The sequence below is a fragment of the Micropterus dolomieu genome, linkage group LG19 (genome assembly GCF_021292245.1).
Source record: "Micropterus dolomieu isolate WLL.071019.BEF.003 ecotype Adirondacks linkage group LG19, ASM2129224v1, whole genome shotgun sequence".
Taxonomy (NCBI): domain Eukaryota; kingdom Metazoa; phylum Chordata; class Actinopteri; order Centrarchiformes; family Centrarchidae; genus Micropterus; species Micropterus dolomieu.
This window is the reverse complement of record NC_060168.1, coordinates 9134443-9148479: the sequence shown is the minus strand read 5'-3', so window position 1 is coordinate 9148479 and position 14037 is coordinate 9134443. Positions and strand designations below refer to the sequence as shown.

Sequence of the window (14037 nt, the reverse complement as noted above, 5' to 3'; positions counted from 1 at the left end):
TTGTTTACTAGGACCATGTTTATGATTTCAGTTTCCTGTTCAGGAGACTGAAGACGTTCCCGACCACCTTGTGTTGGTAATCTTTCAGTTCTGCCAAATAAATAGTAAAATACTGTAAATACAAAGTAGGTATACATTTCCTAAATACTTGAAACATACTTTACAGTATTTTTACAGTCCTACAGAACAGTCCACAGGCAATACTGTACTACTGTACTTATTGAGTACTGTATTGATATGCAGTACTGCAATTTGCTAATGAGAGTAGATTTCTTACCTATTCTCATTTCGGAAAGTCCGGATTATGGATGCTACAGTGTACCTGCTCAGATCTGGCTGTACTCTTTGCCCAGCCTCCCTCATTATTAGACCATGGTTGACCACATGATCAACCAAAGTGGCTTGGATCTCATCAGAGATTACGGTCCTTGGCCGTCCCCGTCCTCCCCGTCTTACTCTCACTCCTCTGGCTCTGCCTCTGTTTCCAATGTTGGCATCCATTGCTCCATTGAAGAGCTCGCCTGTTGCACTTTTATGCTAAAGCTCTGATTGCTAATTGGAAAACTGTGTGACGGGTGTTTGCCCTTGTGATGAGTCAGAGTGCATATTTGAATGGCAGTGTGTTTCTTGTGAAAACAAGATATTTTCTGCATGAAACTTGTGCCAAAAGCAGAGAATTGTGTGTAGTGTTTTGAAAAAAGTATGTTTTTGAACTGCAATTTGAGTGTAAAGCAGGAATTGTGCTTGTAGTTTAGCAGAATTGGTTCAGGGGGTTGGTGAATGAGTTACATGTTGTGGTCATTGTGTCTCAAGTACCAGAATTTGTGTGTAAACAATTGAGAAAAACTGTAATGTATTGACTTTGATTTTGCAGTTGCTCAACATTTTTTTCAACATTTGCTTTCCATTTATAGTTTTCTGTGTTGCTTACTGTATTTGAATATACAGATATTCAATACTGTATTACTTATAGTATTTACAGTATACTACATATTTACTGTACTAACTTGGGATTACTGTACTTTTTAAATAGGAAAATGTGTTTCCTCTACGCAAAAACTATTTTTCTGAAACTACATGCCCTGGATGTTGTGTTCTCAATTTTTTGATGTAGTGTCTAAAGAATGCTCTGTAGTGTTTTACATATTGACTGGCTGTGTTTATGTTTTGAAAGCATTGTTTGATTTTGAGCACAGATCAAATGGTTTTGAGGCAAGTGTTTGATTTTGCCAGAAGGTTTTGTGAATGTAGTTTAAAGACGAAGAAGGAAGAAGGTTTTGTGTTTAAAGTTTTGAGAATATGGGTGAAGCTTTCAAGAAATGTGTCTTAACAATTGTGAAAAACTATATTATTGTATTATTATTATTAAGGGTCCCAGACCCAAGTGAATTCCACTGTGCAACAGTAAGGTCCCAGACCTATAAGAACATTTATTGACTATAGTACAGTGATGTGAAAGTGTTTGTCTACTTCCTGATTTTTTTTCATGTTTGTCACACTGAAATATTTCAGATCATAAAACAAATTGAAATATTAGACAAAGAAACACAAGTAAACATAAAATGCAGTTTTTAAATGAAGTGATTTCCCCCTAAACCTAATAACTGGTTAGGCCACCCTTAGCAGCAACAACTGCAATCAAGCATTTGTGATAACTGGCAGTGAATCTTTGACAGCGTTGTGGAGGAATTTTGGCCCACTCATCTTTGCAGAATTGTTGTTATTCTGCCACATTGGAGGGTTTTTGAGGCTTAACCGCTTTTTTAAAGTTATGCCATAACACCTCAATCGGATTCAGGTCAGGACTTTGACTAGGCCACTCCAAAGTCTTCATTTTGTTTTTCTTAAGCTCCGGCCATACTCGCTTTTTAACAACGCACAGGTGTAGACAGGCGTAGACGACAAACGGCATTGTCCACGTACTTGCCTGCATACTTTGCATGTACCTGGAGGATTAAACGTGAATCCACTAGGGGGTGGATCAGGGCCGAATCATCCCTCGCCGACACCGGATAATCTTCCTTAACAACCTCCGAATTTGCACATCGTGAACAAACCAAACATAGGGACACTTGAGGAGGTTATGATTTTAATGAGGCATGGTAACGATTTTTGCATACTAACTCCAGGAGTTTTATTGTAAACATCACGCCATAAAGCTCCTTTTTTTAAGTCTGCTGCTGACCTTCTTCCCCAGGTCAGCCCCAGACCATCACACTGCCACCACTATATTTTTTCTTTTCTGAAATGCTGTGTTACTTTTACGCCAGATGTAATGGGACACATGCCTTCCAAAAAGTTCAACTTTTGTCTTGTCAGTCCACAGAGTTTTTCCCCAAAAGTCTTTGGGATCATCAAGATGTTTTCTGGCAAAAAGCCTTTATGTTCTTTAGCTCAGCAATGGTTTAAGCTCTGCCATGCAGACATTTTTGCCCAGTCTCTTTCTTATGGTAGAGTCATGAACACTGACCTTAACTGAGGCATGTGAAGCCTGCAGTTCTTTGGATGTTGTTGTGGGGCTTTTTGAGACCCTTGGATGAGTTGTCGCTGTAATTTTTTGGGCGGCCGGCCACTCCTGGGTAGGATCCACATTTTCGCCATTTGTGGAAATTGCCCTCTGTGAGTAACCTTAATTACATGATTGTGTTTAGAGATGGTACTTGTGGAATTCCCATTACATCTTCCATCCACTGCGTGTGTCCGTCTCTTTTTTGAAAACCAGAGTATGGTCACCCTACTGGTAGGTTACTAGTCCATAAAGGAAGAAAGTTGCTTTGGTGTTGCTATATTTTAGCTTGCAGGTCCATTGTGGATGGAGCCAGGCAGTGAAGAATTGTTTAGTTGCAGTCTTGTGCTGTGTCGTGATACAGATGAGTGGGTCTGTTCTCCTTAAAGGTTAACCGAGCTGGTTTCAGGTATCTTAAGCGTAGGGCTCGGCAATGAAACAATAATGATTATTGTCGAAATATAAATTTCCTCATAAAAATATAACATTTTCAATATGTTGTCAATGAGTGATTATGATGATAAATGGTTTCATTCATTTAATTAATTAACTGTTTTGAATGTTATACCTCATATTTGTGAAGTGATCCACTGTTTGTCACGTTCTGACCATGAAGAAAAGTTTAAAACCACAATTAACCATCTGTTTTTTTTCAACTTTCACTTAGGAGCAAAAAATGTTTAACATTAAACTTGATTGACAGTCAAATCAGGCTCCGCCCATCCAAGCATCGAATCTTTGACTATTCAGGGTCAGCCCTAGTCCTCTCCTTCCTCATGTCTATTATCATCTCCTTAGTCTTTACTGTGTTCAGAGAGAGGTTGTCGTTGTCAAACCATGTCACCAGGCTTGCCACATCACTCCTGTATGCCGTTTTCGTCAGTGATCAGACCAGTAACCGTGGTGTCGTCAAATTTCAGGATAGTGTTGTCCTCGTGTGTGGTGACTCCATCGTAAGCGAATAGTGTGACGAGAATGGGGCTGAGGACACATCCTTGTGGAGTGCCAGTGTTCATCATCACCCTGTTTGAGGTTAGATTTCCAATTCTGACAGTGAGGAAATCAAAAGCCAGCCACACAATATGGGATTCAAGCCAAGAAAGACAGTTTGTTTGTGAGTTTGTAAGGGAGGACTGTATTAAAAGTTGAACTAGAATCAATGACGATCATTCTCACGTAAGCATCTCTGTTTTCCAGATGTGAGAAGGCTATATGCAAGGTTGCAGAGATACTCATGCTGCAGGGCTCCAGTTACTCATGTGCGTTAATCTGGATGTGGGCCAGAACCACTCTCTCAAAACACTTCATTAAGATTGGAGTGAGTGTTACTGGCCTGTAGTCATTCAGAAAATTGACTGTGCTCAGGTTAAAGATAGCGGTCAAAACTTAAGTTAGTTCAGTTCATTTCTGTAGTACATGTCTTGAGGGCTCAGGGATTTTATCTGGGCCTGCTGTCCTAATTCTCTACAGAGCTTTGTGTATATCAGCTGATGAGAAAGCCAGTTTCTTGCATATTTTTTAGTGTGTGTGAAAACCTCCTGAGTTTTACTGTTAAAATTTTTGAAAGATTGCCTTGTGACTCACTACCCGACTACAGTCAGTGACAACTTCCTCTAAAATGTACTTGGATTAATCTTTTGTAACTTATATGACAATAACATCCTAACATGGTGAGCACTTCACAGAGTGCATTTCATCAGATAAACAATAATGGGAAGTTTCCTCGAGATTCACTCTCAGGGGTAGACGTACATTTCTGCTCTTTCTTTTTCACGTAAATAGATTTATCTTTGTAAGTGGATGGACGCAGTCAAACTCTTTTGTCAGCCATGCTGAAGAAACAACAAATCTAAACAACGCCTGAAGCCATTTGCTTGGTGAACAGAATGATGAAGTATTGCAGCATACCTGGGCCTCACACAACCACATGCAGCAGCAAAGGATCATTTGAAGATACTGCGTTTGATGCTGTGCCATGGCTGAATGTGGGTTAATTCTGTATATGTGGTTCTCGAATAGTCAGATGTACCGCCGTTTCCCCTGACCTGAAGCATCCAGGATGTATAAATAATCTGTACAATTCTGTACACTCCGTGCACATTCATACACACTGTCAGCAACTAGGAAACCACAAAGGTTTTAAAGGTTGTGTGTAAGCTGCCCTATCTCTGAGCACTTCTTTTTGAAACATGTTTGTGATACTTCTGAGATTGACGGTATATTTCAGAGATAGTGACCTACATAAACATCCTAGTATGCAGGTTATTATCAGCTCTGTCATAGCAACAAAAAGGACTGTTTGAATAACAATAGATCTCAGTGTAAGCAGACCACACAGGAATTAATGGTCTTAATAAGCCTGTTTTTTTTTATCTCAACTCCATAAAACTGTCAAATCATGATAAATATAAAATAAATGAACTAAAATAAACTTTTTTGCAAGTAATTGAGGTGAACAGTGTTGGGGAGTCTAACAACTTTCCAGCAGTGAAATAAGATACAAATTATGACATTAATCACTCGTTACTAACTGATGCACTTTAGCTTATGGGAAACAGCGGATTTCACTTCCATGAAAGGAATGGTGCTGCAGCAAAGGGCTGCTGGGCCCAAATATGCAGGGTGTCTGTATCCAGTACACAAACATTTGTGTCCATATCTAAACAACAGCATATTAGTCAGCATCTCCAAGAACAGCTTGAACAATATGAGTGCTTTCTGAACATCCACCTTCTTCAAGTATTTCTCTGTAAAATTAAAGCTGCTTCAGTCAATTATTTTTATATGAACAACAGCTCAAATTACTGTGTTTAATGTGAAAGGGGTCGCTAAAATCCACAGAGAACTATCACCTGACTCTGTTTTTAGCTCATTCTTTTTGTCGTCAGACCCTCCACTGTACTGTTTGTGTTCTCACTGCTCCTCATGTCCACTGCTCTCACTGCTCTTATCATATTCATTTCCAAGAAAAAGTTCCCTTTGCTCGCCAGTTGCCACTGTTGACGGTGCAGTGCAGGACCAGCCCAGTATACTTAGCAATTACAGGAATTATCCAGAGCCAATGTTCAGTGATTACCAATGCAGGAAATAGTGTGCCCTTAGGGAAGCAGAGCCTAAGGGTGTGGAGATCAGAATGGTGAATGGGCATGTAGCATCTCTCTTGACATGGAACAGACCATCTCAAATCAGCCCTGCAATTAATGTTTGCCCATGAAACATGAAACAGGATCTTTCCCCAATCTCAACCAAGAGTTTGAGTTGCCTAATTCTAACCACACATTTACCTTACTTTATTTGCAACAACCAGAATCTTTCTTTGACCTCAACTGTGCCTTGTCAGAAAGAAAGATTTTCCAAGAAGATTGTCACTAAACATAATCTGGCCATTTGCGGAATCATACAATTACAAGGTTCTTGTTTGGCAATTGCAGAGCCACGTGGACACTGCTTTTGAGGTGTCTCACGCGACTAAACACAGTTTTTCTTTAGCTCAACAGTTGACGAGACTGACCATCTACTCAGCCCCATTTATTATGTGACACCTGCACCCATCTCTTCACAACCAACCAACCAACCAACCAACCAACCAACCAGAAGGAGTCCTCACTGCAACAAGGGCATGAGCCCTCACTGGCTTCCCGCCAACACACTGCCAACAGTTCTTTTTCACAGCAGATATTTGAATGATGTTCTTTCTACATCTTAACTAAAAAATGTTTCAGTTAAGTTTTAGTAGTAGCAAATGTCCTGGAAATGATGAACTGAGTCAATAAAAAACAACATAAGCAAACAAGTCATTGAGGCCAGTTACTGTAAACTCCAGAGTAAAAAGGGTAAATCCACTCACAAACAAAAAAAGGCATGCACAAGAGGTTGCTCTTAGGGTATCGACTTCCCACCCACATTATTGGATTTTGTATAGCACTACAATTATGTTCCACAGACCAACCACTGCAGCACGCGAAACTGCACTCAACTCAGCCACAATGTGTTGTCTATCATCTTTAAATGCTGATAGATAAAATTTCTTTTCCCTTAAATGCATTTTGCTAAACATGTTTGATGCACTGTTGGGCGCCCTGATTGTGGAGAGAGACTCTTGGCAACAGTTAGACCTTAGTCGCTGTGCAATCAATAACAATTAAGTGCCTCCAGGCCATTGCTTAGAAATTAAGATGGGAACACTCAGAAACTACAAATGCACTTTCAACATCTCAAACACTTACTGCAACTTTCTGTCCCTTCCCCTTTCTTGCACTTAATGCTCTATTAAGCTAATTGAGTAATAATTCTCTGATCATGTAGAGTCACTGGTGTTACAGGGGTGAAACAAACAGGTAATGAGTGCAATTGGGGCAGATTGTTTATATAACCACTAAATGAGTTACAGATGAATTATCCTGCCCTTCCACTGCACAGGCCTTTCAGCTGCAAAAACGAGCATGCCCATTTCCCCTGTAGTATCCGCACTCCATTTACTAACTATAAATCACACTCATTAGCAACATACAAAGGAAATGCTGTGGAAGAAACAAAAGCCATTAGTCATTAGTCAAGATGGATCGCAATGGTTGTCCCGTGTATCTTTATATGTTTTTGTTTGCCTAACAGGACTATGTCTTAAATTACACATTCAATAATATGAATCAACAGTGCATGCAAAACTCCACACCTCACTTATTTAAAGTCTTCCTATATGTACATCCAAGTGTGCAAGACTGTTACCGAGTACGTCTTAGGTTCCACTATACACATGCACTAGAACAGGTTCTGTATTTGTAGAGCAGGTTAAACATTTGTGTATTCAATTAGAATATGCAATTACAAGCAACTGAGACAGAAATATGAGATGATACAGGTAACGAAGGAGGTTGTTCTGCAACTCATTTGAACCTGTGGGTGAAAAAACACAAAGGAAGTATATTCAGGACAGAGGCAGGTCTGTAGCACAATCTTTCAGTCTCGATGCAAACTTGCTTTTCTTTCCGTTACCGTACATGCGTGGCTGTGTGGTTGATGATGTCATTGGGCTTAATGCTGTTGTGCTGCACAGTAGAAGAGACCAGTCCTACTTCAAAAAGCTTTCTAACAACAAGTGGTCTGAGGAGGCAGCCACCTGGTGCAGCGTCCTCCCACTACTGCTGCGACATCTGGCAGATGAGGTAGAGAGGCGGAGGAGACGGCACACCAACTAGGAGAGAAGATCAGCAAACTGGTTGTACCGCTCTGACACCAGACAGGAATTCCGTGGTAAGAAACTCTTCTGAAGTGTGATTTTATCAGGGTTTTTTTTACTTTTGTTGAGAGGAAGTAATACAGATAGTTAAATTTAAAGCATGTAACTAGAATGTAAAACGGACCATCCAGTGTTTGAACAAGGTCAACATTTTCAGTTAGTGCAGAAGGCAATATTTTATGGAGAATGCTGGAATGTAGGATTTGATAACTTTCATCTATGATAGTTGGCAAGCAAACTGTTACAAAGTGCATTAGAGCCACCAGATAAGCACATTTATGAATGACATTCTAATTCACTGGATGCATTTTACCATTATTAAATTGCCTTTGTATACTTTATTGAGGGTGACAATGAATGCAAGTTACTTAATTATTTATCACCAGATGTACCGATATATAGACGCTAAAAAAACACTATTTGGCATCCATATTCTAAAGGTCTCGTCCAGTATACTAGAAGTCATCAGTGTAATTCATTTAGGTGATTTCCCCGGGGTCTGTTGCAGCTCTGAATTCATCATGAACAACATTGCTCAAAAACCGTCTTATACAGCAGAAACCGAAAAGACTTGTTTAAAAAGCAGAACCCTTGTCATGTGACAGGATAATGGTATACAATGCTATCTCCTTTCTGAGTTTCCTCCAGAGTCTGCAGAACAGCAGACACAATCTCTTAAACAATCTGCCACATCACAGTCATCATACTCTGAAGGGCTCTGGGTTTTGCACATGCTGGGTTTTTTTGCGGGGTGGGAGGGTAGACCTGCCAGCAGTTTGTTTCATGTACATGCTCTCCTTTGCACACATCTTCATCATTCTCATTTCTCTCACCCTCTGCAGATGCGACCACAAATGGAGCAAATGAATGTGACTGACAGCTTAGAGAGCAACTCGACTGACTGTCCGTCCATCGATGACTTCCGTAACCAGGTTTACTCCACAGCCTACTCTCTCATCACCGTGTTAGGCCTGGTTGGGAACGGCCTCGCTCTGGTGGTGCTGTTCAGAACCTCTCGCCAGCGCTCACCCTTTCAAATCTACATGCTGAACCTGGCTGTGTCTGATCTGCTGTGTGTCATGACACTGCCACTGCGTGTTCTCTACTATGTAAACAAGGGCCAGTGGAACCAGGGAGATTTCCTCTGCCGTATCAGCTCCTACGCCCTCTATGTAAACCTCTACTGCAGTATTTACTTCATGGTTGTCATGTCTGTGACACGTTTCCTGGCCATTGTTTTCCCTGTGCAGAACATGCAGCTAGTGACAGAGAACCGCGCTCGCCTGGTGTGCGCTGGTGTCTGGGTGTTTACTTGTCTTTCATCTTCACCCTTCCTGATGTCTGGCCAGCATTTTGACCCCAGCACAAATAAAACCAAGTGCTTTGAGCCTCCTGGAGGAGGGAGAGATGTACGGAAACTAGTCATACTGAACTATTTGTCTCTGGTGATTGGCTTTGTCCTGCCCTTCCTGGTCATCCTTGTCTGCTACGCTGGCATAGTCCGTGTTCTGCTGTCCCGTACTCCTTCTGCCCGACGGCAGCAGGGGACGGGCACCCGAGCCATCCGAATGATTGTCATCGTCCTGCTGACCTTCCTAATCAGCTTCATGCCATACCACGTGCAACGCACCATCCACCTGAGCTCCCTGTCCCGAAATGACACCTGCTCAGAGAGGATTGCCATTCAGAAGTCTGTGGTGGTGACGCTGTGCCTGGCTGCTTCCAATTCATGTTTTGATCCACTGCTTTATTTTTTCTCTGGAGAGGGTTTCCGCAGTCGCATGTCCTCCCTGCGGCAGTCGTTCTCGGGCAGCACCCATCTCCGTGCAGCCAGGCCGAAGCTCCCCAGAGCCTCAGAGTCCGGGGACAACAACCAGCTGAAGGCCAGTTAATACACAACACACAGGAGGGTAATCAAAGCAGCTTCAGATGTGTTTAAAGAGCTTTGAATGGCTTGAGTCCTCATTAACTAACAGGGAAGGAGTTGATAGAAGAATATGAAGGTCAGAAAAAAGGTTCGACAAATGAGGGTGAAATTAATATTTAAACATTTAACCTACAAGTCTCAGGAGGATGTTTTCCATTACAATGTATATTTATTATTCTAAAGAGCTAATGTGAAGTGGTTCTGCATTATAATTATGATAGTAACCAGAGGCCCATTGTGTCCTAAAAGTTTCACAAATTGTGGAATTACAAATATAAATACACAGTATATGAATGTATGAATGTACTGTAGATAATGTTGAGATGTGTATTTTTATCTGGAATGTCTTCAAGAGGCTTGAGTTATCATCTTGAGTATCGCCTACATATGAATGTTTATCAAGAAGGGCTAAACTCTGATAACTACCATAGACCTTTACTTATCTTGACTGTATTCTTCTCCTCATTTTATACTGATATTTCTAGCATTTTTGTAGAAACCTTTTTTCATTATTTAGCATTGTGCTCTAGTTATTATGATTTTTAATATAATTACTTTTTGTTACTCAATTTGGATTCATATTTGTTTTTGTGCTACTGATTTTTTGTATAATGTTTGTGTACATTTTTGTAAATAATAATGTGGGTTTTTTTCAATTTTTTTAACCTTTACTTCCTGATTTCGTGTACTGTAATCTGATCTGAGTTTCAGCACATCAACAGTGAGCTGTTAGGAAATTCAGGGATTTGGGACTGTACCGGGGAGTTATATGAGAAGATTAATACCACTCAATTCTTTGTATGGTAAATATCTTAGCACAAAGACAAGGGGAAACAGCTAGCGTGGCTCTGTCCAAGGGAAACAAAATTTACCTGCAAGCACCTCTAAATCTCTCAAATTAAAACATTGTTTGTTTACACCGTGCAGTTTGTGGTTTGTTTCCAGAGTTTCCAGTCTTCATGCTAAGATGTCCAGCTGCTGGCTGTAGCTTATTTTTTACTGTACAGGCCTGATAGTTGAATTGATGTTCACATCTAACTCTTAGCATGCATATTTCACAAAATGTTATTACTATTATTTTAAACACCTTAAAGGATGCTACTGCTTTCTTTTTCTCTGGAAGGGGTTTGGTGACTATCTTTCATGTTATGTATGATACCTGAATTAATAAATCATCCTAAACGTGTCAGTTCAGTATGATCACATCTATTTCACTTTCTAGGAAAACAGTGACACACACTGCATGAAGTTACAATCTCTGTCCACTGGATGTCACACCACACATATTTTGTAGCCCTGAGATTCAATAATGATCATTTTCCCTATTGCATTTCTATTATTTATCACTATTTTTTTTAAGCGGAGAAAACAATGAGTTACACTTTAAGAGGAGTTGTGGTGCACTTTCACAAGCTGATTTTGAGCCAAATGTTTAAGTCATAAAACTGTCTGTAGGGTATATAAACGTATTAACATGAAGCTATAAAACATCTTACATTTCCAAAAAAAAGGGTAAGAGCTTATATAAGCCTTACATAAAACCCACAGCACTCAGACATAAATTTAGCTTCTCTCACAAAACATCACTGAGCGACTAGACTACTGAGGCCGACCCTGCTGATTAGAACACAAGAAGCCACTGTATTACAACTTCATAAACAGATTATATCGGGCACATGACAAACTCTCCCCGCCATTTGCACAAAAAGATGTTTGTTTCAGTCTGGAAAGCAGGGCTGTCTTAGAGATGGTACTCTGTGGTTGCAGTGTTATTGTACCTCATGGTGGATATACTCATCCTTACCAGAAGTAAGGAAAGTCCCAGCTAAATTAATCTCATTTGTTTCTAAAGAGGTTATGGATAACAGTAAACCCCATTCCATTGCAGGAAATCACTGATATCATTTTATTTCTTTCATCTGTGCTCCAGCTGTACTGCTCCTTGATTCATTTAGCCTTAACATTGATCAGTTGTTTTGAAAAGTAAATCATAAAACTTGTTTGCCTTTAGGGGGAGCAGACTCAATTTTGCAACATGTGTTAATGCCTACCATGTGAGCTCAGAAACAGTTGGAGGAGCTCTGGAATTAACCAGCTGTAAACACAACACTTGTTAGTGTCTAGCAAACCAACGAATGTAAGTCCAATACGCACTCTCCTGTTATTTTTGTTTCTCCACCAACACCTGACAGAAGACAATATAGCTTTTTAGTTCCTAAATGCTCCAAAGTGCTCACATACTAGTTGCTAATCATGTCTGTCTGCTGTTTGGTGCTGGCCAGGTAATGTACAGTCGGTCTGCCTACAGCTGCTGTAAACAACACAGATGAAAGCTGTGAGAGGAAACAGGGGAGACGGGGAAATTGCAGAAAATTGTCCATTTCTTTCTGGTCTGCAGTTAAGCTCTACTACAAACCTGATATTTGGCGCAACCATTCTTGATTTTCCACACTGGATGTCCCCACCTTGTTGATAAGAGTTCAAGGGAGCAGCCAACAAACCAGAGTACCCTGTGAGGCCTGAAACTATGGGGGTATCGGGACACACACAAACTGTCTGCTTGGCAGCGGAGAAAGCAGAATCCCCAACATTAGAAATTTGTCTGATCCTTTTAGTCTCTTTCGGTGTCAAACTTAAGTAAACATAACCCTGCCTTGTGCAGTTTACTGTTCTGTACTGTACGTACTGTAATATCACATGACGTCTGCGCACTAAAACTGAGATTTTTGAGTAAGTTGCCTTGCATCGCCATTTCAGACATAGCCTCTAAAACGTGTAAAGTTGCTGATGGACACGATTTGAGCACTGCTGTTCCTAATGAGTGTGTGAGAATGATGTGTGTGTGTGTGTGTGTGTGTGTATACCTGCACATATTTCCAAGTGATATATGCAAAGTACACATCAAAGGCCACATGCAGGTTGCACTTTCTTCTACTGCCAGATTGCAAGGTTAAAGGCCAAGGAGTGGGGTTATGGTGAGGCAGACAAACAGCTCACAGAAGGGTTAATAGCAGTCTCGAGCCTGAAGAGCCACTGGAATCAATCTGTGTCAGGCTATTACTCAGACTTTTGTGTCAGTCATTTGTCCATTACATTTTAAAAACTGACAATAACACTTCTCAGTGTTATTTGCCCACTTTATCACAGAACACGCCAACTACCTGCTATTTCATCCCAAGTTTACTCACTTAGAGAGAGTTAGTGTGTTGTTGCCTTAAAGGGAAGCTTGTGAACAACACTGGAGTGCCAACGACAGCGATTGTCTATTCCACTACAAGTATTTTGAGCCACAAGTGTATTTTTGTCAGTGCTGTGACGCACACAGAGAGAAAGGCCCCTCAGTTTGCTTTACTTACAAAATCTAATCACTGCATCACTTAAAGACTTCTGGTGTTTGTATAACCAGCTGTTTTTCTTAAAACAAATAAAGATGAATTCGTCTTTTCAAATGTATTCAGAATAGTTACTTTTTTAAAATGGAGGACTTTTTGCTACAGTTTTTCATAATTGCATTCTCTGAACCAAATACCTGAACCCTCAGTGGCCTAAATCCATTTGCTGAATCAGTCACTCTTTTGGCAAAACCTTAAACAAGTTCAAGTCGTTAAGACACTGTTTGAAAATCTCATCCACTTTTCTTGCAAAACTCTAAACACATTCTCACTCACTAAAACACATTTTGCACTGTGATGCACTTGTGTTGCAAAATGGTAAATACACACAACAAAAGTTAAACACAACTTCAACACAGCTGTCATCTTTTACACACAACAACTCATAATTCTGCACACTTGTTCCTAATCATGTGATCAAAATCTCTTACGGGCAATGGAATTGGCCTGTGGTGAGACATGTGAGGAGTGTTGTTACAGCAAGGCAGCATCCAGCACTTCCGAGGGTTTTTCTCCTTTGCTTGGTTAAGGGACAAGGTTGCATGTTATGTGGATGAAGTCTCTTACAGTTTTTCTCAAATGCTAAAACACAAAAGCCAATCCTCTAAACCAAATGACCAGTTGTCTAAACACATTTACTAAATCTAGCCATCATTTTCCAATATCATAAACACATTTCACATGAAGACACAATTCACAAAACACAATCCTCCGTTCACATAAATCTTAACACATTTTTCCTTGCTAAAACACAAGTTGCAAAAGAACTCTGCTCATATTCTCAAATGAAAGCTCATGTGATGCAAAATGCTTGCCACAGTCAGCAATATTTGAACAAAATGAACACACCTGGCGTCATTCATTACACACAACGACTCAAAATTGAAAACACCTGTTGCTAATGCTGTGACCACATGTATAAAAGCAAGTTCAGAGTGCACAGTTTGCTGAAGATTCCAAACAAACACAATGGATG

General features: G+C 40.3%; 1 protein-coding gene across 1 annotated transcript; it reads left to right on the top strand.

The window, feature by feature from the left end:
* The first annotated feature begins 7679 nt into the window (after nt 1-7679).
* Nucleotides 7680-9803, top strand: cysltr1 (cysteinyl leukotriene receptor 1). Its single transcript, XM_046031226.1, has 2 exons — nt 7680-7756; nt 8585-9803. The coding sequence occupies exon 2, from the start codon at nt 8585-8587 to the stop codon at nt 9632-9634; it is 1050 nt and encodes a 349-aa protein (XP_045887182.1). The 5' UTR covers nt 7680-7756; the 3' UTR covers nt 9635-9803.
* Nucleotides 9804-14037: the final 4234 nt, after the last annotated feature.

Coding starts and splice junctions, on each gene's coding strand:
- cysltr1 (XM_046031226.1), top strand. CDS start 8,585: ATGCGACCACAAATGGAGCAAATGAATGTGACTGACAGCTTAGAGAGC.